This window comes from Stigmatopora argus, chromosome 18 (genome assembly GCF_051989625.1).
Source record: "Stigmatopora argus isolate UIUO_Sarg chromosome 18, RoL_Sarg_1.0, whole genome shotgun sequence".
NCBI lineage: Eukaryota > Metazoa > Chordata > Actinopteri > Syngnathiformes > Syngnathidae > Stigmatopora > Stigmatopora argus.
The window spans coordinates 7,206,404-7,229,202 of record NC_135404.1 but is presented as its reverse complement, the minus strand read 5'-3'; the positions used below and the strand labels follow the sequence as shown (position 1 = coordinate 7,229,202).

General features: G+C 35.8%; 1 protein-coding gene across 2 annotated transcripts in view; it reads left to right on the top strand.

The window, feature by feature from the left end:
• etv4 (ETS variant transcription factor 4) overlaps positions 1–22,799 on the top strand; it is a 93,447-nt gene that overhangs the window by 38,681 nt on the left and 31,967 nt on the right. For both annotated transcript variants that reach the window (XM_077625970.1, XM_077625969.1), the window contains 6 exons: positions 130–183; positions 13,114–13,246; positions 14,227–14,412; positions 14,480–14,781; positions 17,258–17,326; positions 18,243–18,290. In XM_077625970.1, coding sequence (XP_077482096.1) covers positions 130–183; positions 13,114–13,246; positions 14,227–14,412; positions 14,480–14,781; positions 17,258–17,326; positions 18,243–18,290 — 792 coding nt within the window. The remainder of the gene's footprint in view (positions 1–129; positions 184–13,113; positions 13,247–14,226; positions 14,413–14,479; positions 14,782–17,257; positions 17,327–18,242; positions 18,291–22,799) is intronic.

Here is a 22,799-nt window from a genome sequence, read left to right as displayed (position 1 = left end):
GAACCGGACAGGTTTCCGCCACCTTTGAAAAACCGCGCTCATGTCTGATCAACGAAATGGAATCATAATAATCTCTATGTGCCTTTTCCGAAAGCGTCCATTTCTGAGTTTCCTCTGTTCTCCTTTCAGCTCAGGTTCCTGACAGCGACGAGCAGTTTGTTCCGGATTTTCACTCGGAGAACTGTGAGTACTTTGACTTTCTTTGTTCTCCCGGAGCTCATTTATCCATCAGATTGTTTTGGGGGGGCCCCGGAGATTTTATTGTTTATCTCATGTGATCTGGTGTCACTAGACTCGCTGGTGTTGTTTCTGGCCCGCTGTTGGGGCGGCGAGGTCAAACGTGGGCCAGCGTGACAAAAAAAAAAACGGGGATACAAAAAAATTGGATTGTGGATTTTTCCACCGAGCTGTTCTTGATTATGTCACATGACTTTTTGGGCCAGCACAAAAAAATGTGAGGGGTGTTGTATCATGGGAAATTGAGCATGATCATATTTTTCTCAGGTGATAGGAATCGGGTTAAAAATGAATGAGGTTTTTGAAATGTATCTACCGTATTTTCCGGACTATAAGTCGCACTTCTTTTCATAGTTTGGCTGGGCTTGCGACCAATACTTAAGTGTGACTTGTGTTTTTTTTCTCTCTCTCTACCCACCATGTTTTTTTATAGTATATATATTATATATATTTATTTTGTTTTTTATACATATCTTAAAAATTGTTATGTTAACAGATTTAGCCCGTTGTTCTCCATTTTACTATTGTTATTTTAATGTATATTTGTTTTTGGTTTCTGAAAATTGCCCTAAAAATGCAACTTATACTCCAGTGCGACTTATATATATATATATATATATATATATATATATATATATATATATATATATATATATATATATATATATATTTTATTTTTTATTTTTTATTTTTTCCTCTTCATTGAGTATTCTTTGACTGGTGTGACTTATAGTCCGGAAAATACAACAAATTTATTTCTAGTTTTAAGTAGTATATTGTTTGGTGCTCCATTTTGATTGGAAGGTTTTGGCAGCTAGGTCATATTTGATTAAATATCTGTCACCATCGGTGGGAATGAAAAATTCTTGTTTAATGCTAGCCTTGCTAATTGAAATTGATATTTTCTTCATAACTGTCAATGGTAGCGAATGAATACAGGTAAGTACAAACAACGAAATAATCCAGAGTCATGCAAAAAAATGTTTATATTCATATATTTACACTTAAACATAAGAGAGACATTGTTTAAGTGATTCACTTCATCGAGTGATGAATCTGAATAGGGAAACCCAATGTAGGCTGAACTCAAGCTTTGTGTGTGGGCCATATTCAATGATATTTTCATCATTTGCTGCGGGATCCCATTTTAGAGACCCCTCTGCTATATTGCTGTGCGGTTTGCCTTTTATGTACTGTTGAAAAGCAGAGTAGCTCCAGTAGGAAAGTGGATTTAGGTCTTTGTCTATTAGGAATGCTAACTTGTGTTTGGATGTGCTTCCGTTTTGTTGAAAGGATTCAGTTCAGGTGGGGTAGACAAGATGACGAATATTTCCCACAATATGGAAACTGTTTTGGGAATCTTGTGCATCCCATCGGAAAGAATCTTGTTTAATTAGTTGAAAAACAAAATAGATTAATTTTACTGATGAAAAAGTAAAGCTGGTATTTTCCAATAGTGGACAAAATAGCCCTTAGCAGACATTTGTAAATGCAGTATACTATTTTAGGCAATTCAATGTATACCACATTGACCCGCCTACTCACCACGCCGTTCCCCTTCTCGTCACGGTACGTAATTCCCATGGTTCCATGCGCCGACCGACATGGAGAATAAAAACAAGTCATTCATTTAGCTGTCGTTGGACACGCAGATTTTTATCTCTGTGGCCAACAGATTGTACAGTAATGATAGTGTGCCTTTTTTAAAAAAACTTATATTAATGGTTTTGACTAAATTAACATTCGTGTGCTGGAAGTATGTTTGTAGAACTGACATCACCATGGTCACAAAATGTCTAAATCAATTTAAAGTGGGAAAAAAATCCGAAAATTTGCCAAAAAATAAGAAAGCAACCTTTAGAATTGCTAAAGCTAATGCCCCATGTTTTAGATAAATCTAGCATGCGTGTAAATGAAGTTCCACTCGTCACTTCAACATAGTTCCTTGGCACAGATGATTGTTGTGAGGACAAAAAATCTATTAATTAAATTGGTGAAAGGCGCAAAAGATGACGCGCGAATGCAAAAAAACAAGCGTCTCTTAGGTGTCGTGAATGAGCGTTCGTCAACCTCAGCTGGCCTTCCACAAGTAAGCCATTCATAAAACCGCCGCTCCTGCCCGCAAGAGTGCGTGGAAGCGGACTCGGTGTGTACGCCCACTCAAACGTGCCAAAAAGGGGGGGTGGCGCTGTTTTTGCTGTTGCGTAGCGCCTCTATTTGGGAAAAACGACAAGAGTCGGGGCGGAAAACTCATCTTTGCTCAGGGATTCATTGCAGTTTTTGGGGAGCTTTGTTCATAATAGCAAAGCTTCAATGTGTTTTTCACTTTAATTTTGTCTTTACATTTTTATTTTGAAAATCAAAAGTGTGGAAAAAAAATCAGTAATCTATCTAAATTAATCATTCTCATCAGGGGTATTTTTTCTCTTTTTTGTTTAATTCACATCTTTAATTTAAAGGAAATGGCTAAGAAAATAATACATATTCTCAAATTTATTTTAATTTTAAAAAAGAAAACATGGTTTATCTTTATTTTTAAGTGTATAAATACCTTTTTTATTTTTTAAAGGAATTTTATTCTTTAAAAAACAATAGAGATCTTTTTAAATAAAATATTAGTTTAAAAAAATACAAATTATAGATACATTTTAAAATCAGGGAGAAAAACTGAATATTCTCTTTGGATTTATATATAAATTTAAAACTTTAAAAGAATTATTCCATACTTATTTTCATTAATTTTTTTTTACGCATTTAAAAATAAAACTACAATCTAAAAGAACAACAAAGGTCCTTCTACTTTTTATTTTTCAATTTAAATAAAATAGCAAAAAAATAATATTAATATTTTTAAATGTCCCATATATTTTGTTAAAACTTGCTAGAGCTGTAAATATCTAATATTTAAAAAAAAAACATGAAGTCCATGCACATGCTTTGCTTTCATGCACAATGCAGTGCTGGCCAAACCATTCAATTGCTGCCAACCCTCCCAATCCAAATGAATCGGACCACGATCTCCGTCAGTAAATGAGTTTAAAAAAAGGGATTCTACGGTACAAGTTGGCCACAACTTCCTACGTAATTACTGCAAGGCAAAAAACCAAACAATTGTCCCATAGAGCTCCAAAATCACTGGATTAGTTCACATCTTGCAACACTCAAACCGTGTGCTTGTGCTTGTGCTTGCGTGTAAGTGTGTATGTGAGGGAATTTGACACACACAGGAAGGGAGGGAGGGCTTTGGAGTAGCCACTTGGAAAGGACCATCAGGGAGAAAGGAGGGGGAATGGTGTCTTTTTTTTTTCTTTATGAATGGAGTGCTAGAGAGAGAGCGTGCACACTTCCTGTTACGCAGGGAAGCAAGAAAATTTATGAATGGCTTGCGACAAGTGTAAACAAAGAAGGAGCCTGCTCGTGACCAAAACACGCCATGGTTTTGGGGTATTACGCAAAGAACCATTTGTATTTTCACCATGCACAGCTGTGGGTTTTGCACTCTTGGGAAGGAACCGGTTTGCTTCAAAATCCATTTCCCCTTCGAATATGTGGCGCATTTAAAATATCAAACGTTAATTGATATTGTTCTATTGAGTGAATGAATAACATCCATGTGTAAATATATAAGTATATATGTATGTGTATATATATGTGTATATATGTATACATATGTATACATATGTATATATATGTATGTATATGTGGTGTGTATATATATGTATATACACATACATATATATACGTGTATATATACATATATATATAGATACATATATATGTATATGTGTATATGTATATATGTGTATATGTATGTATATATATAAATAAATGTATATATACATATACATACATACACATATACATACATACACACATACATATACATACACACATACATATACATACACATACATATACACATACATATGCACACATACACATACACACATACATATGCACACATACATACACACATATACATACACACATACATATACACATATACATATACACATACACACATACACACATACACACATACACACATATACACGTACACATTTTTATACATATGCACACACATATATATATATACATATGCACACATATACATACACATATACATACACATACATATACACATACACATACACACATACATATGCACACATATACATACACACATACATATGCACACATACACATACACACATACACATATACACATATACACATACATACATATACACATATACACATACATACATACATATACACATATACACATACATACATATACACATACACATACATACATACATATACACATACACATGTATAATGAAAAGCACGCGTCATACATAACGTATTTGCAAAGGGTGGTAGAGCAGAGCAGTTGGGTAATGTTATTTCCTTCCGCTTTTTGTCTGATAGGAACCTAAAAGTGGCGACAGCTTTCTGTGGCGCCATTTCAATCGGCGTGTGTCCCCGTCCCCGCTTGACACTTAAACCGCCCGCAACATTGTGGCCGTCCATTAGGCCACAAAGCGCCAGAGGAAGCGCAGATGAACCCGAGGGCGCGAGGGGGTCATGTCTACTTAACCCCCCGCGCCCGGGTGGGACGATCGGACGTCGGTCCGGCGCTAAGTGCTGACCCCGTTGTGATTTGCGGGGTCACCAAGGGCTCCGCTTTGACGAGCGCGCTATTTAAAGGCGTAGGGACGCTTTGTGTTGAGGGGCAGAAACTTTGACCGCCACTATTGTGCAACGCAAGGAGCTTTTCTTGTGTTGTGGTTTCGAAGACTGGTGACTTGACAGCTTGCGATTTGGGGAATCGGGGGATGCCTTGGTCCATTGAACCCGTGTTTCCATGTTTTATAGTGCGTACTAGAAAATGCCATTTCAGGGAAAATTGCATGGGAATGCATTTCTGATTGTTTTGAATCGATTCCAGATTACTTCCTGTTGATTTTTAGGCCAATTCTGGGTCACATCTTGATCATTTAGGGGCATTTTTAGGTCACCTCTGTTGTTTTACAGCCATTACAAAGTCACTTTTGTGGATTTCAAGTTGGCTCTTGTTGATTTTGGGTCATTTTAGATCACTTCTTGTTCATTATAGGTCACTTTGTCATTTTCTTAGGTCGCTTCATTTTCATTCTAGGTCACTTCCTATTGACTTTGAGGCAATGGTGTCTCTACTGGTTGATTTTAGGACAGTGTGACTTTATGTTAATTTGGGGTCATTTCTGCTATTTGGTTTTGGATCGTGGCTTTTGATTTCAGGTTGCTTCCTTTGTATTTTGGATCAGTTTGTCTTGTGGGACCATTTCCAGGTCGCTTCTGTTGATTTTCCATGACTTTCTATTGAGTAAACTGTGATTTTGGGATACATTTTATTGAGTTAAGGTTACCTCTTCCGGATTTTAGATTTCTTCTTGTTGGTTCTGGGTCATTATTGGCTAAGCTTCAGATGATTTTAGGTCCCTTTTTTTTTTTTTTGGGCACATCTCACATATTGTTATTTTTCAGGCAATTCTGGGTCACTTTTGATAGATTTCAGGCCGTTTCCTGTTAATTTTAAGTCATTTCAATGTCACTTCCATTAATTTATGGTCACTTCCCCTTAATTTTTGTAACTGCAAGTCAGACACGTCCTTTCTGTTTTTCTTGTTTTTTGTTGTTGTGAGTCTGCCAATCTAACAATCTGTATCGACTCCCAGGAGTTCAAAGTTCATCAGGTGTCTACACCTGCACGGGTGACTCACCTGCTATTTAAACAAGTTTACGTATAAAAGCGTAAAGGCAGACGTTAATCCTGGCTTGCTGCAATTTAATTGATGCCTGCGCACAAGCGCGGCGCCTCAGCGAGTTTGTTTACCTCGTCTGTTTGTCACCTGGAGGGTGTGGCCTCCGACAGAGCCATGGGAAGGAAAAAAAAAACACTTAAATAACAGATCGGAATTCATACTGATAGTTTCGGGTGTTGTGCAATCCATCAATGTCGTGGGATCCAAAAGCGGGTAGAAAAATACCGTGTGACAATAACCGTCAATGACAGCCAATGCTTTAAAGAAGAAAAATGGACACCTAGTGGTGTCAATGGTACTGAAACAAGATCATGTGTTGATGACCTTGAGTATTTTATAAACAATTTCAGTATATACACTCACCTCGGATGATATCCAATGTTTTAATAATAATTTGAGAATAAACACGCACCTCAGAAACTTCTACTTCAAAATTTTGAGGGAAAAATAAGTGCTATTAGAAACCCTGCTAATGTCACAGTGCAAAAAAATGGCAAGGTAGTTGCAGCCAATGAATTCATTTCCGAAATAGCCCCCTGATTGTAGATTCGACCCCCGTTTGAGCGTTGTGCTAAGATGCTAAAATGACTGAGATCAATGTAAAAAGAATGATTTGTACGTAGTGTTGGGACTGAAAAGGACTAGTCGCCCACCATTCCTGTTTGAAATGTGTCCATTCATTTCACACACCAGAGCACATGATTCCAGTGACCCGCTGACACCAGCCAGCAGGCGCGCTAGCGGGGGTCGGGGAGGGGTAGCAAAGTGTTGCGCATCGATCCTTTCAGTGGAGCGACTGATAGATGGCTTGATAGAGATAACGCGCAGATAAATCAGCCGCAAGAAAGAGAGCCCAGATGCTAGTGGGTCAAACGTGTCTTGGAGCACTTAGCCATCTCCATCATGATATTGAAGGGGGGGGGGGGGGGGGGGGGGGGCGTGGTTGTGAGTGGATTAACAAGAATGGCGGCCTGCTTATTTCTAGACTGTCGACTCCTTGTACGTTCAATTGGGGGCATTTTTGATGGTTTTGAAATTATTTCAAGTAGGGATAGGATCGGAATTGGGTAAAAAATATTTTTGGGGAAATGTATTGTTTGACATTTTTTGGTATTAGCTCCCATTGATATATAAATAGTTTATTTTTATTTTTTAAAGAAATTTTCTTCTTTAAAAAACAAGAAATGTTCTTCTTTAAAAACAACAAAGTGATCATTTTAAATAAAATATATATTTTTTAATTATTATTGATACAGTTTGGGTAAAAATATTTTTGGGGAAATATATTGTTTGACATTTTTTGGTATTAGCTCCCATTGGTGTATAAATAGTTTTATTTTTTATTTTTTAAAGGAATTTTCTTCTTTAAAAAAAAAACAAGAAAGTGATATTTTTAAATAAAATAGTAGTTCTGTTAAAAATAAAATTATTGATACATTTTGGGTCAAAAATATATTTTTTGAAATATATTGTTTGACATTTTTGGTATTAGCTCCCATTGATGTATAAATAGTTTTTATTTTTATTTTTTAAAGGAATTTTCTTCTTTAAAAAAACAAGAAAGTGATCTTTTTAAATCAAAAATTAGTTTTTTTTTTAAATTATTATTGATACAGTTTGGGTAAAAAGGATTTTTTTTAAATGTATTGTTTGACATTTTTTGGCATTGATGTATAAATACGTTTTTTTTAGCACGTAATAGCTCCCATTGACGGCGAAAGACATTCCAATCCATTTTGGCAATCGTTCGACCGCTGCTCAGTCAAATTGGAGTGGCAGTTAATGAGTGAAAGAATAACAAAATGATCCAAAAGTATAAAGGGAAAATGAAAATATAGATATGGGCAGATTCTTCAAATCAGCTCCTATAACACCTATATTGCATCATAAAGTGTACATTTGTATGCGTTTCTGATACTATATTAGCCAATTTCTGATGATAGCGTACGAACCAAACTCCTACTTAGGTCGCTTTTACCTGCAGGTTTGCCATAAAATTGCCTATTCTCAAGATACACTGATGGCGTGGTTTGGGAATGGTGGGCGACTCGTCCTTTTGAGTACCAGCTCAATACAACTATTTCGTGACAGAGCTTTAGTGCTAAAAAGAAAAAAACAAGACATTCCAGTCTTGTTGGCTAACAGGATGCACATGTGAACGACAGCCGTCATTCGTTGCCGTGATTTTCTGCAAATGCCACACTTTCGCTTCCCCAAAAGGAGCTTCTCGTCCGTTCTGCCGCTGCGAGAACCAGAACGTTCTGGTCCGGCGTGTCGCCACAAATCGGTCGGCGTGACAGGAAGGGGTGGGATGGATTTACGTAAATACACTTATCTACTTTTGCCAGGAAGTTGTACTTTCCTTTTTAGCGGTACTCGCCAGGGACTGCAACGATATGTTTTTACGAGCAGCCGCTCGGCCAATTTTTATGAGTTGAGTTACGAGCGCTAGGTGAATTCTTGCCGGAGTATATTTCAGTTTAACCTTGAAGATCAATAGAGTTGCATTTAATCGCCAGGGATGACTTTTTTGCAACTTTATTTTCTCTATCAAATATTTCACCCAAATTATTACATTTTATAACTTTTCAGTACTAAATATATCACAATTTGCATACATTCTGAGTATATTTATGTATAATTGATTATACATTACTATGGATATATATATATATATATATATACATATCCTACACATGTATAAAAACGTGTATAATTTTTTTAACTAAAACATTTAAAAAATATATTTTGTGGAAAAAGAGAAATATTTTGTACATGTTATTACTTCTTAAAACTGAGTTTGTATTCATTTTCAATATTTACTATTAATTTGGTATTTTTAGGACTTTTTTTATTCAAGATTTTTCGCTATTTTAGATGTTTCAATTTAATTTTCTACTTTTTTTTAATCCCCTCAATTTTTGATGTACTTGCGTATACTTTATGCATATTATTTAACTCTTTGGCTGCCGTTAACAGCACTAGACGCCCAATCTATTTAAAGTGTGATGTCTGGCAGCAAAGCAACTTTCACTCATTTCATTTCACTGCAGATTTGCGAGTGGTCGCTACAAGATTGGACATCTAGCATGTTCATTGAAACAGTCAGTTGAGGCATGAACAGGTTAAATTCAAGTATCAATACTTTCTAAGTGTGAGTACTTCTGCCATCATTGGGTTATAAATTACCCTGACTTTTTCCGTTCTGGACATGTCCCACTACTACACTAAAAATGACGATAAAGCCTTCCAGCCCAAAGAGCTTCAACGTTATGCGTCAACGTCGTGACACGTTCTCCCCGTTGTCCACTTGACTCCCAAACGTGCCGCGTTTGCGCTTCTGACAAACGGCCGCCGAGCCCCCCGTAAATCTCCCGCTCACGTTTCGGAACGGCGCGTACGTACCGTTCCAGGCCGGAGCGGCGTGCCATTAATCTGACACCGTGTTGAATCCTCACTTGATACTCCTCCTTCCAATATGGCCGTCGTGATGTTTAATGTATTAATCGATGGGAGGCAGATGATATAATGAGCCCCCATTGCTTAATGGGATTATCGTGCAAGATGTACTTTCCTGTTCAGACTAACTAAAATAAAACAATGAAATGTTGCAAAAGAACCTTTTTTGTCGCTAAAAATGTATAGTATTTTTCCCCCCTGCTATAATGGCTTGGACATGTAAAGGAAAATTGGAATAATGATTAGTAAGCCACTTTATTATTAAAAGTAGTAAAAAGCTAATATTTGCAAAGATCTCCTTTTTAATTTTTAGGATTGGAGGAATGTTCTTTTTTCCTAAAAATATTTTTGAAGACTGATAAAATACTTTAAATTGAATATAAGTGTATAGTATTTAAAAAAAAAATCTCCTAGTGGCACAGCGAGGAAAAGAGCCACGTGATTGGACGTCTATCACCGTCCACGGCGACCAATGAGTTAATGACGGTGTTGTTGCACGTCTAATGTCGTTAACCATTCGCGTCAATCAATAGCTTCCTTTTTAACCTTTCAAAACCAGCGTGACAGAATCGTCTTCATTGATCGAGACCATTTGCGAGCCGGCAGGGGGTTTAGCGCAAATGGCGTCCGACGAGAAGCAGATAACGTCCAATTTTTTTTTGTCACGCTGTTCTGGGAGTGTTTGACAGTCGGCTGACGTCGGCCAAGTTACTGCCGCCGACTTTCAGGGGCTCCAAACTTGGCAAAGTTTTGCGTAAACATCCCCGTTGAGACGGTCCAGATCTTTCTGTCGTCACGTCGGGCTTCCCCGCAGCTCGCCCGTTCCAAAAACGTGCTTTTCGGTCGCTGCCGTTATCGGGGATAGACGTCCGATTTGTTTGGACCTTCCAGTCCGAAAGAATTGGCAACCAATTCAATGTCAATAGCAACCAATTTGTTCATATTAAATGTGATGACAGGACAGTATTTTGGGCAAGAATCTAGACTAAAATTCCATATGCTGCTAACCACTTTTGTACTTATCACTACTTATGCTGTTGACTACTTATTATCTTGACTACTTATTGATTGATTGTATTATTTATTATTTTTTTATGTATTTTTGTTGTTGTTACTTGTGCACTTCCCTACTTATTTATTTATTGATTATTTATTTTATTTATTATTCATTATTTGTTTGTTGTTGTTATTTGTTAGATTAGATTAGATAACTTTATTCACCCCGTATTTGGGAAATTTCATTGTTGCAGTAGCATGAGGGTGAGAATACAGACACAGACACATTTTAGACATAAATAAATAGGTAATAAATAAGTTAATAAATAAATATATAAGTAAATAAGCGTGTTGCTGAAATATATTTATATACATACCTATACATATATATATATATATAAATGTACATATACATACATATATAAATATACATATACATACATATATACATATACATACATATATATAAATATACATACATATATATAAATATACATATATATATATATATAAATATACATACATATATATAAATATACATATACATACATACACATAGATTTACATGTATACATACGCTTGGTCTTAACATTTGTGCACTGTGGTGAAGTTTTAAATCCTATTATACTTCTATAATGGCATAAAAGCATTCGATTAAATCAATTCTATATGTATATTTTATTTTTTTAAACTGCCATCACCCTAGTGCTTTTTGGTCATCTGTCGCATACTCATGGAAGCTTGTTTTCAGGTCACGACCACTCCAAATCAGACAAACACACAAGAATAATTACTGTTATTGTTCGCGAAACGTTCACGTGGGTGTGGAAATCTCTGTAAATAGTTTTTAATCCCGACGCTTCAATCCTTAATTGGATGGACTGCCGCATGGCGTGGGAGCACGCAAAGCCGAATTGATGATTTGCGTCAGCGTTTGTGGCTCAATCCCAATAAACCAACAAAAACGCTTATATAATAAGTGACGGCATGGCTAAAAGTTAACTAAACTTGCAACAACAACAAAAAAAAATCCCTCCAGTTCTTTCACTTTCAGGCCAACGCCCCTCCCGTTTTTTTTTTGTGAATGAAGCGCAAGCGTGCAATTATTTGCCCCGCCCCCCTCACGCAGACCACGCCCACCGAGATTCCAGATACACACATGAGTGAACGTTCCCCTCCCCCAAGTGGAAGTGCACAGCTGCTGCTGTTTACCCTGCCGGGACCAGAAAAACATCCTGTACATGTCTCGGGGCCCAAAGCCTCGCCTCGCATAATAAACACCAGCCCTCGTCCCAGCGTGAAGCTTCACTTTGGATGTTTTTCTTTGAGGGAGGGGGGTGGCGGGGCATTAGAAAGTTCCACAAGGATGCACCCCCGTCCCACTCTAGTTTCCTCTTTGATTGACAGAATGGTTTGAAGGGGGTAAATTCGCCCAAATAATCAAGAATGGCCACTTTTTTTGCGGCGAGGTGCGATGTTTGCTTTCGTGGCAGACTTGTTTAGTTTGGAGGAAGTTGTTGCGTCTGCTAGCGGGCGAGGAGGACACGGCGCCCTGGAATGCCGGTGTGTGTGTGTGTGTGTGTTCGATGCACACACGTGAAAGTTGCGCCACACCAGAAATATGCTCTAGTGCGCCAATGTAAATATCCTGCTCGTGTGTGGTGAGTTTTTGTTTAGAGCGGGGGTGTCGGAGCCATCTTTGTCACAGGCCTTTGTCGTATGATGTCAAAATGAATCTACTATTTTTGCAGTTTCATAGTTTTGAGACATTTTGAGCTGAAAGTGGTTTTGATTTGCATTTTTGGATAGTGAATATTTACTCAGTTTTTGATGTTATCGTTTTAGTTTGAATTAAAAAAAAACTTGTTTTAATTTAAAAAATACTATTTTGTTTTCATTTTTTATTACAGAAATTCTGTAAATATTCTTATTTTTTATAGTATACTTTTTTTAAATTATTATTCTTTATTTACATTTTAACACCCCAAAAATGCTCGCCAACTTCATTGCCAAATTCATTTAAACTGGGAGGACTGGCTGTGAATGTTTGTCATTCTGTACCATTAACGGTCCTCAATGTCCAATCCATTTTGGCGGTGTGGGGGAGAACGACCACGCCTCCCATTCAAAATGGATTGGACATCTGGCGCCATCAATGGCACTAAAAGATGACAACTCATTGATCTCTTTAAGTAATTAATCAATATTTGGAAGTAATGACTCCTCTCAGAAACTTTTACTTCACAAGGTACTTCAATTTATAGTCAGTGCTTAAATGTGACTTTGCATTTAGCCCTCCCACTTTTAGTTGCTCCTCCCACTCAAAATGAATTGGACGCCTAGCACCGTCAATGCCGACCAATGAGTTATGTTAGTGCTTTAAATTATTTTTGAGTTCCAAATATTTCATGAAGGACTCCATTCATTAGATTTTTTTCACATTTATTTTAACAATATAGTATGATGTAATACAGGTTGATTTACTTTTATAGTCCATGAAGAAATAATATGCCATCTTTGCCTTTTGAGCATACTTATGCAATATGAATAATGAACTTAAGACGTTCCAGAATGTCGTTAACCTGCTTTTCTGCTTTTGTTTCGTCACTAGCGGTGGCCTTTCACAGCCCGCCCGTCACCATCAAGAAGGAGCCGCAAAGTCCGGGTTCGGACCCGAGTCAGTCGTGCAGCCACAAGCCCAACTTTGGCTACGCGGCCAGTGGAGAGCAGTGCCTTTATGCCAGGTACTTGTCCACATAGTATCTATCGCCTCTAAATTTGACGACTATGTTCGCACCACACGCCACCTAATCATCATGGGTATGATATTTTCTTATGAGGAATAAAGTACCGCTTCTGCGCAGTATACTGAGTACTTTTCGTCATCTAGCTCCCCTACCCAAGATGGCTGGCAACTATAAAAAGCAGTGTTTGACTCCCTTTTCAAGATGATCACGTCCAATCATTTGGCATCTAATCATCCTATTGCTGTCAATTTAAATGTGTTTCTCAATAGTAAACCCATTGGAAGCAGACAGTGACAAAACAGTCGAGTACAACTCAAATTCCCAGCCAAACTAGGAATAAAATGCCACTTAGTTTGGAAAATATGGTAATATAGACATTTAAAAAAATTGGCTAAGGATCAAGCGGAACAAAGCAAAATGTCTACTTCCAAGAGGAGATTCTTGAAAGAATGGCTTTTGCTTGATGTGTCTTAAGCCGCCAAAGAAAGGAGAAATTCTAGTCTAGGAAGCTTCCAGTTCTGAAATAAGGTACCAGTTGAAAAAGAAAGGTGATCCAAGAGAAGTTTCAGTCTCTAAAAGGTTTATCCCCTCTGAAAGAAGGTTTTTGACATATTTTGAGGACACCAAAAAGAAAGTTGTACGTTCTGTAAGAATGCAAAAGTCCAGAGCGGATATTTCCTCCTCAGTTTCTAGAGTAAATGTTCTAGGTTGTAGAGAAGTTTCTTGTCCCAATACTTTCTCCATTTCCGAGTAAGAAACAAACGAGTCCTCCACTTTTCTACCTCCCAAACGGTGGCGCCATCATTATACCATTCAGCACTCAATGAGAGTTATTGTCCCATCTTTATAGGCTGCACTCTATTATATTGTAGTAAACATCTGAGGAAGCCAAGTACTTGTTTGTAAAAGCGCCGAATCACAGGCCAAAACATCAAACTTTGGCGACATCCAACTCACGTGCACCTCATCTTCCACAGTGCCTATGAGCAGAAACGGGCGGCCCCGGGGGGCGCCAAGCGATCCTGCCCCGGCGCCCCCATGTCCCCCATGCAGCAGCATTACTCGCCCAAACCCGCGGCGGCCGGCCGGCCCGACGCCGGCTACATGAACCCCGCCGCCGCCTCGCAGCCGTTGGCCACCAACGCCTTCCCCCACGTCAGCAGGTGAGCCCCCCCGACTTATTCCGTGGCCGTTTTCGTGCTTTTCCAACCTGGGGGTGGGCTTTTGTAGGTATCAGGGCCCCTCGGGAGACCCCGTGTGCGCCCAGTTCCCCTTCCAGCGAATGCCTTCCGCCCCGGCGGGACACGGGAGCGGCCCGGGTGGCGCCCCGGGCGGGTACCACCGGCAGCACTCGGACCCCTGCGTGCCGTATCTTCAGCAGAGCTTCAAACAAGAGTACATGGACCCCATGTACGAGCGGGCGGCGCACGTGGGGGCGCACGCCCCGCAGCACCCGAGTATGCAAGCGCACAGGTTCCCGCCGGCGCATTTGATGGTCAAGCAGGAACCAACCGACTTCACTTATGACTCAGGTGAGAAATTATTAATTTTTATGGAGGGGGGCGGGGCCTTTATTGCGTTTTAGCATTTTTAGCACAACCCCAAAAAATGGATTTTTCGTTTTGCAAGCGCCATTGGGAATGATAGACGTCCGCTTGTGTGGCGTCCAATCATCTGATTGAAATGAGTTTAGCACCAGTCGATGTCCAATCCATTTGATGTGGGAGGGCTGCCAGAGTTGGCGTTGATTCAAAACGTTTATGGACACTTTAGGGTGGATTATATATCATTTGGGTCACAGGTGTCAAACCCGTGGCCTACTAGTTATTTCTGTTACACTTTCATTGTTTCTTATTTTGCGCTGTTCAAAAAAATGTTGCTCTTCATATTTTTCACTTTCTTTATATTTAATGTATATCAATATATTTAATGTATTTAAATTAAAAAAAAAGAAAATATCTCTTAAAAATGAAATTAAAGCTTGTTTATCACTGGTAGTCATCCAATCTATTTAAAGTGGGGTGGTGACATGCCAACCCTTCCACTTCACATGGATTGGATGTCAGTGCAATCAAATTCTATCCTACTTTTCATGCAAAATCAAATTTCCCCCACAGCAAAAAATTAAATGAGTTAAATTAATCAAATTAAATTAAAAATATTTCAATCATTTTATCACTATCAAGCGTCCAACCCATTTAACTGGGATGCCGCCAGCGAACGAACGAAACCTACAAGTACGTTCGCATTCAAATATCGTATCCGGATGGAACATTTCAATATGAAATACTTTTTTTGTAAAGCCGATGATGTTGGGCGAAAACCCCCGCATGCCCCGGCCACTCCCACCCGAAGCCCGACGAGCGAGAGAGACGCTCGAATTACTGCGGCGGTGCTCCTTTTTCCATTCCCAGTTGATGGGCTGCAGCAAAAGGAAGCCGGCGGTGCAACGTGAAACCCTCACGCCTCCGTCGGGAACTCTAGTCTTTCCTCTGCCCTCCATTTTCTCAATGAAATTCCTCCACCGCAGGGAGAGAGGGAGGGAGGGAGGTAGAGAGAGAGAGAGAGAGAGAGAGAGGGAAGTAAAGGGGGAGGGAGAAGGTGTGAAAACACCACAAAGTTAGCCTAAAAAAAACTAAACTGGGAGAATGATACATATTAGAAATAAAATACACATTAGAAAATAAAAATTTCAGGTGCTTATAAGGACAAAAAATATTTTGGGGGGGAGAAAATAATGAAGTTAGACACGTTCACTACAATTGGCAACAATAGACATTAATTCCATTCCCTATTAGAAATAAATTGGATGTCTTTTGCCGTCAATGGCAGTTTAAGTGATAATTTTGTCCATTGCTTACATGAAGCACACTGTAAAAAGTGCTGTCATGGGTCGATTTTCTGTTTAAAAAAAAGCATTAATTGACCACCATTTAACAGTTTTCCCCTCACTTAAATGTACAATGTTTTATGTAGAAAAATACAATTATTTCAGATTTTGGTTCAAAATTTGTCCTACTTTTTTTGTTTCTTACTGAACAAAAATGAACGTATTGAAGTAAAGTTGGTTTCCCCTAAGCCAAAAAAAATAACAACATATTTCTGTTTTAAAATAATGAATACTTTAAGTTGCTTTAAGTTCCAGTCGGACTCAATGACATGTGGATTGGCGGCGTTGCATTCCGTTGCGGTGACTCACATCTGCACCTTTTGTGCTCATTATGTTGCCTTGTTTTCTTCCTCACATTTACACGACAATATGAGGTTTTTTTTCCAACCCTTTCACTACAGCAAACAGCCATTTATAAGTTGAAACTTGACACGTTCATACACCAAGTGACTATTTATTATTATTTTTGTGATGCTCTCCCCTTTAAAGAGCAACAAATTCTCTTGGGATTAGAGCCAGTCGACTATTTTTAACTTATCAAAACTATATGGTTGACATTTAAGTAACTGTTTTTGGTTATTTAAACATCCTTAAATATTCGCAACATTATTACTCTTTGATTATCATTATTGTTTTTTCATATTATTTTAATAACAAATATATAAACAAACACAATGTTAATACAAACTCAATTCCCGAAGTTAAAATGAATGAAAAACAGAAATACACACTGGTTATGACGCCAAGTAAAAGTTTTAAGTATTTTTCTTCATAGTTATTAAGTCATTGCATGACGATAGATGTCCAATTTATTTCGAGAAGGATAATTGGCTGTCAAAGTTGTTTTTTTTTGGTGACTGTGAATGTGCCAATCAGTTAAGGCTTTAAAAAAATGACAGTTTGTGGATGAACAAGTTCATTGACTTTGCGCTATGTACTATAATTGCCATTGAATTATCTCATCTCATCTCATGTCATTTTCTGAACCACTTTATCCTCACTAAGGTTGCGGGGGGTGCTGGAGCCAATCCCAGCCCATTCAATTGTCTTACTGGAAATTAATAACACTGCTTTTTGTGTTTTTTATTTATTTATTATTATTATTAATTTTTTTACAGATGTTTCGGGCTGTTCGTCCATGTATCACCACAGCGAGACCTACCCGCCCCCCCAGGTGGCTCCTGAAGGTAATTGATGGACGCTAAAACATGCCATAATAAATAATAGGTCACATTTTTTGCATACGGGTAAAAGTCACTTCACTTTTTTATTAAGAAGAGGAAAAAAAAGCACATCCAAATTTATTCACATACCGAATTTTCTGCACAACTAAAAAGTGTGCTTTATAATACGATGCACCTTATATATGGAACAATATTGGTTAATCCTTGTATAAAATTCACTTTAGCACAGCTCCATTTAATAGATCTATATATAATACAACCCACTACTACTACAACGACAGCTCCATCTAGTAGATCTATAATGCATTTGATTACTACTACTACTACTAGTAGTACAGCTTCACCTAGTGGATGTATAACACAACCGTTACTATTACTATAGATACAAATAGTGGCTGTAAAACACAATCCCTTACTACTACTCCTCCTACCAGCACCACCACCATCAGTACTGTGTAATAAAATCCCGTGCGCCATACATATGAAACCAATTTAAAATAGGCCATTCATTGAATGTACTGTTGCACGGTTCATTTTGGTGCTTGTAGACCTCAACTCCATTGAATTTATAGACATAAAATCAATTTCAACTTCCATTGTTTGCGATAGATGTCAGATTCAATTTGACTTGGAGGGGTGGCAGTGATCGTGTGATTAAGACATTGACACCCAGTAGTTATTATTATAATTTTTTTATTAATAAAAAAATATTTTCATCATTCTGGGTAGCAGGCAGTGAGTGCTCAAATTTCACTGCCTTTGACAGTGATAGACGTCCAATCCAATTTGAAAGGGCAGGACAGTCAAAATGAATTGGACGTCTGTCGCCGTCAGTTAATTTTGAGATATAAGAAGCTTTGTAGCTTCTTGGCGCCATCATGGCTAGGCCCCTGACACCATTCCGTTTGTCGTTGTCCAGGTTATGGCTACGAGAACGATTCACGCGTGGTGCCAGACAAGTTTGAAGGTGAGTTCTCGTATTTTTCGGTCATTAAAAAAAGTAAGGCCTTTAAAAATGAAAGAAAAAAAACAAGTATAGTAAGTCTTTTTTCTTTAAAAAAATAGTGTATGGTAAGGCTTTTATTCTTAAAAAACGAATGTATAGTAAGGTTTTTTTTCTTAAAAAACAGCCATGTAAAGTAAGGCTTTTTCCGTATAAAACGACAGTGTATAGTAAGGCTTTTTCATTAAAAAAACAACAGTGTATCGTAAGGCTTTTTACTTAAAAAACGACAGTGTATAGTAAGGCTGTTTTATTAAAAAACGACAGTGTATAGTAAGGCTTTTTTTTATTAAAAAACGAGTGTATAGTAAGGCTTTTTTATTAAAAAACGACAGTGTATAGTATGGCTTTTTACTTAAAAAACGACAGTGTATAGTAAGGCTGTTTTATTAAAAAACGACATTGTATAGTAAGGCTTTTTTATTAAAAAACGAGTGTATAGTAAGGCTTTTTACTTAAAAAACAACAGTGTATAGTAAAGCTTTTTATTAAAAACGACATAGTATAGTAAGGCTTTTTTATAAAAAAAACGACAGTGTATAGTAAGGCTTTTTTATTAAAAAACGACATAGTATAGTAAGGCTTTTTTTTATTAAAAAAGACAGTGTATAGTAAAGCTTTTTTTTATTAAAAAACGACATAGATAGTAAGGCTTTTTTCTTAAAAAACGAGTGTATAGTAAGGTTTTTTACTTAAAAAACAACAGTGTATAGTAAAGCTTTTTTTATTAAAAAACGACATAGTATAGTAAGGCTATTTTTATTAAAAAACGACAGTGTATAGTAAGGCTTTTTACTTAAAAAACAACAGTGTATAGTAAGGCTTTTTTAATAAAGAATGACATAGTATAGTAAGGCTTTTTTAATTAAAAAACAACATAGTATAGTAAAGCTTTTTACTTAAAAAACGACATAGTATAGTAAGGCTATTTTTATTAAAAAACGACAGTGTATAGTAAGGCTTTTTACTTAAAAAACAACAGGGTATAGTAAGGCTTTTTTAATAAAAAACGACATAGTATAGTAAGGCTTTTTAATTAAAATACAACATAGTATAGTAAAGCTTTTTACTTAAAAAATGAAAGTGTATAGTAAGGCTTTTTTCTTTAAAAACGACAGTGTATAGTACGGCTTTTTACTTTAAAAAACGACAGTGTATAGTAAAGCTTTTTTATTAAAAAATGAGTGTATAGTAAGGCTTTTTACTTAAAAAACGACAGTGTATAGTAAGGCTTTTTTAATAAAAAACGACATAGTGTAGTAAGGCTTTTTAAAATTAAAATACAACAGTGTATAGTAAGGCTTTTTACTTAAAAATGGCACTGTATAGTAAAGCTTTTTTCTTAAAAAACAACATATTATAGTAAGGCTTTTTTATTAAAAAACGACAGTGTATAGGAAGGCTTTTTACTTAAAAAACGACAGTGTATAGTAAGGCTTTTTACTTAAAAAACGACAGTGTATAGTAAGGCTTTTTACTTAAAAAACGACATAGTGTAGTAAGGCTTTTTTAAAATTAAAATACAAAAGTGTATAGTAAGGCTTTTTTAATAAAAAAGGACATAGTGTAGTAAGGCTTTTTAAAATTAAAATACAACAGTGTATAGTAAGGCTTTTTACTTAAAAATGGCACTGTATAGTAAAGCTTTTTTCTTAAAAAACAACATAGTATAGTAAGGCTTTTTTATTAAAAAACGACATAGTATAGTAAGGCTTTTTTATTTAAAAAACGACAGTGTATAGTAAGGCTTTTTTAAGTTAAAAACGACAGTGTATAGTAAGGCTTTTTTATTAAAAAACGACATAGTATAGTAAGGCTTTTTATTAAAAAAACGACAGTGTATAGTAAGGCTTTTTACTTTAAAAAACGACAGTGTATAGTAAAGCTTTCTTATTAAAAAACAACATAGTATAGTAAGGCTTTTTTATTAAAAAACGACATAGTATAGTTAGGCTTTTTTATTAAAAAACGACATAGTATAGTAAGGCTTTTTTATTAAAAAACGACATAGTATAGTAAGGCTTTTTTATTAAAAAACGACATAGTATAGTAAGGCTTTTTTATTTAAAAAACGACAGTGTATAGTAAGGCTTTTTTAAGTTAAAAACGACAGTGTATAGTAAGGCTTTTTTATTAAAAAACGACATAGTATAGTAAGGCTTTTTATTAAAAAAACGACAGTGTATAGTAAGGCTTTTTACTTTAAAAAACGACAGTGTATAGTAAAGCTTTCTTATTAAAAAACAACATAGTATAGTAAGGCTTTTTTATTAAAAAACGACATAGTATAGTTAGGCTTTTTTATTAAAAAACGACATAGTATAGTAAGGCTTTTTTATTAAAAAACGACATAGTATAGTAAGGCTTTTTTCTTAAAAACGACAGTCTATAGTAAGGCTTTTTACTTAAAAAATGACAGTGTATAGTAAGGCTTTTTTAATAAAAAATGACATAGTGTAGTAAGGCTTTTTAAAAATTAAAATACAACAGTGTATAGTAAGGCTTTTTATAAAAAAAACGACAGTGTATAGTAAGGCTTTTTTATTAAAATACAACAGTGTATAGTAAGGCTTTTGACTTAAAAAACGGCAGTGTATAGTAAAGCTTTTTTCTTAAAAAATGACAGTGTATAGTAAGGCTTTTTACTTAAAAAACGACAGTGTATAGTAAGGCTTTTTACTTAAAAAACGACAGTGTATAGTAAGGCTTTTTACTTAAAAAACGACAGTGTATAGTAAGGCTTTTTTCTTAAAAAACGACAGTGTATAGTAAGGCTTTTTTCTTAAAAAACGACAGTGTATAGTAAGGCTTTTTACTTAAAAAACGACAGTGTATAGTAAAGCTTTTTTTTTATTAAAAAACGACATAGTATAGTAAGGCTTTTTAAATTAAAAAACGACATAGTATAGTAAGGCTTTTTTATTAAAAAAAACGACAGTGTTTAGTAAGGCTTTTTAACTTAAAAAAACGACAGTGTATAGTAAGGCTTTTTACTTAAAAAACGACAGTGTATAGTAAGGCTTTTTTTTCCTTAAAAAACGACATAGTATAGTAAGGCTTTTTTTAAATTAAAAAACGACAGTGTATAGTAAGGCTTTTTAATTAAAAAACCGACAGTGTATAGTAAGGCTTTTTTATTAAAAAAAACGACAGTGTATAGTAAGGCTTTTTTCTTAAAAAACGACAGTGTATAGTAAAGCTTTTTTATTAAAAAACAACATAGTATAGTAAGGCTTTTTTAAATTAAAAAACGACATAGTATAGTAAGGCTTTTTTTATTAAAAAACGACAGTGTATAGTAAGGCTTTTTAATTAAAAACCGACAGTGTATAGTAAGGCTTTTTTATTAAAAAAACGACAGTGTATAGTAAGGCTTTTTTATTAAAAAAACGACAGTGTAAAGTAAGGCTTTTTACTTAAAAAACGACAGTGTATAGTAAAGCTTTTTTATTAAAAAACGACATAGTATAGTAAGGCTTTTTTTAATTAAAAAACGACATAGTATAGTAAGGCTTTTTTTATTAAAAAACGACAGTGTATAGTAAGGCTTTTTAATTAAAAAACCGACAGTGTATAGTAAGGCTTTTTTATTAAAAAAACGACAGTGTATAGTAAGGCTTGTTACTTAAAAACGACACTGTATAGTAAAGCTTTTTTATTTAAAACGACAGTGTATAGTAAGGCTTTTTACTTAAAAAACGACAGTGTATAGTAAAGCTTTTTTTATTAAAAAACGACATAGTATAGTAAGGCTTTTTTAATTAAAAAACGACAGTGTATAGTAAGGCTTTTACTTAAAAAACGACAGTGTATAGTAAGGCTTTTGACTTAAAAAACCGACAGTGTATAGTAAGGCTTTTTTCTTAAAAAACGACAGTGTATAGTAAGGCTTTTTACTTAAAAAACGACAGTGTATAGTAAAGCTTTTTTTCATTAAAAAACGACATAGTATAGTAAGGCTTTTTTAAATTAAAAAACGACATAGTATAGTAAGGCTTTTTCATTAAAAACCGACAGTGTATAGTAAGGCTTTTTAATTAAAAAACCGACAGTGTATAGTAAGGCTTGTTACTTAAAAATGACAGTGTATAGTAAGGCTTTTTTATTAAAAAACGACATAATATAGTATGGCTTTTTATTAAAAAAACGACAGTGTATAGTAAGCCTTTTTTTTATTAAAATACAACAGTGTAAAGTAAGGCTTTTGACTTAAAAAACGACAGTGTATAGTAAGGCTTTTTACTTAAAAAACGACAGTGTATAGTAAGGCTTTTTACTTAAAAAACGACAGTGTATAGTAAGGCTTTTTACTTAAAAAACGACAGTGTATAGTAAGGCTTTTTTCTTAAAAAACGACAGTGTATAGTAAGGCTTTTTTCTTAAAAAACGACAGTGTATAGTAAGGCTTTTTACTTAAAAAACGACAGTGTATAGTAAGGCTTTTTTCTTAAAAAACGACAGTGTATAGTAAGG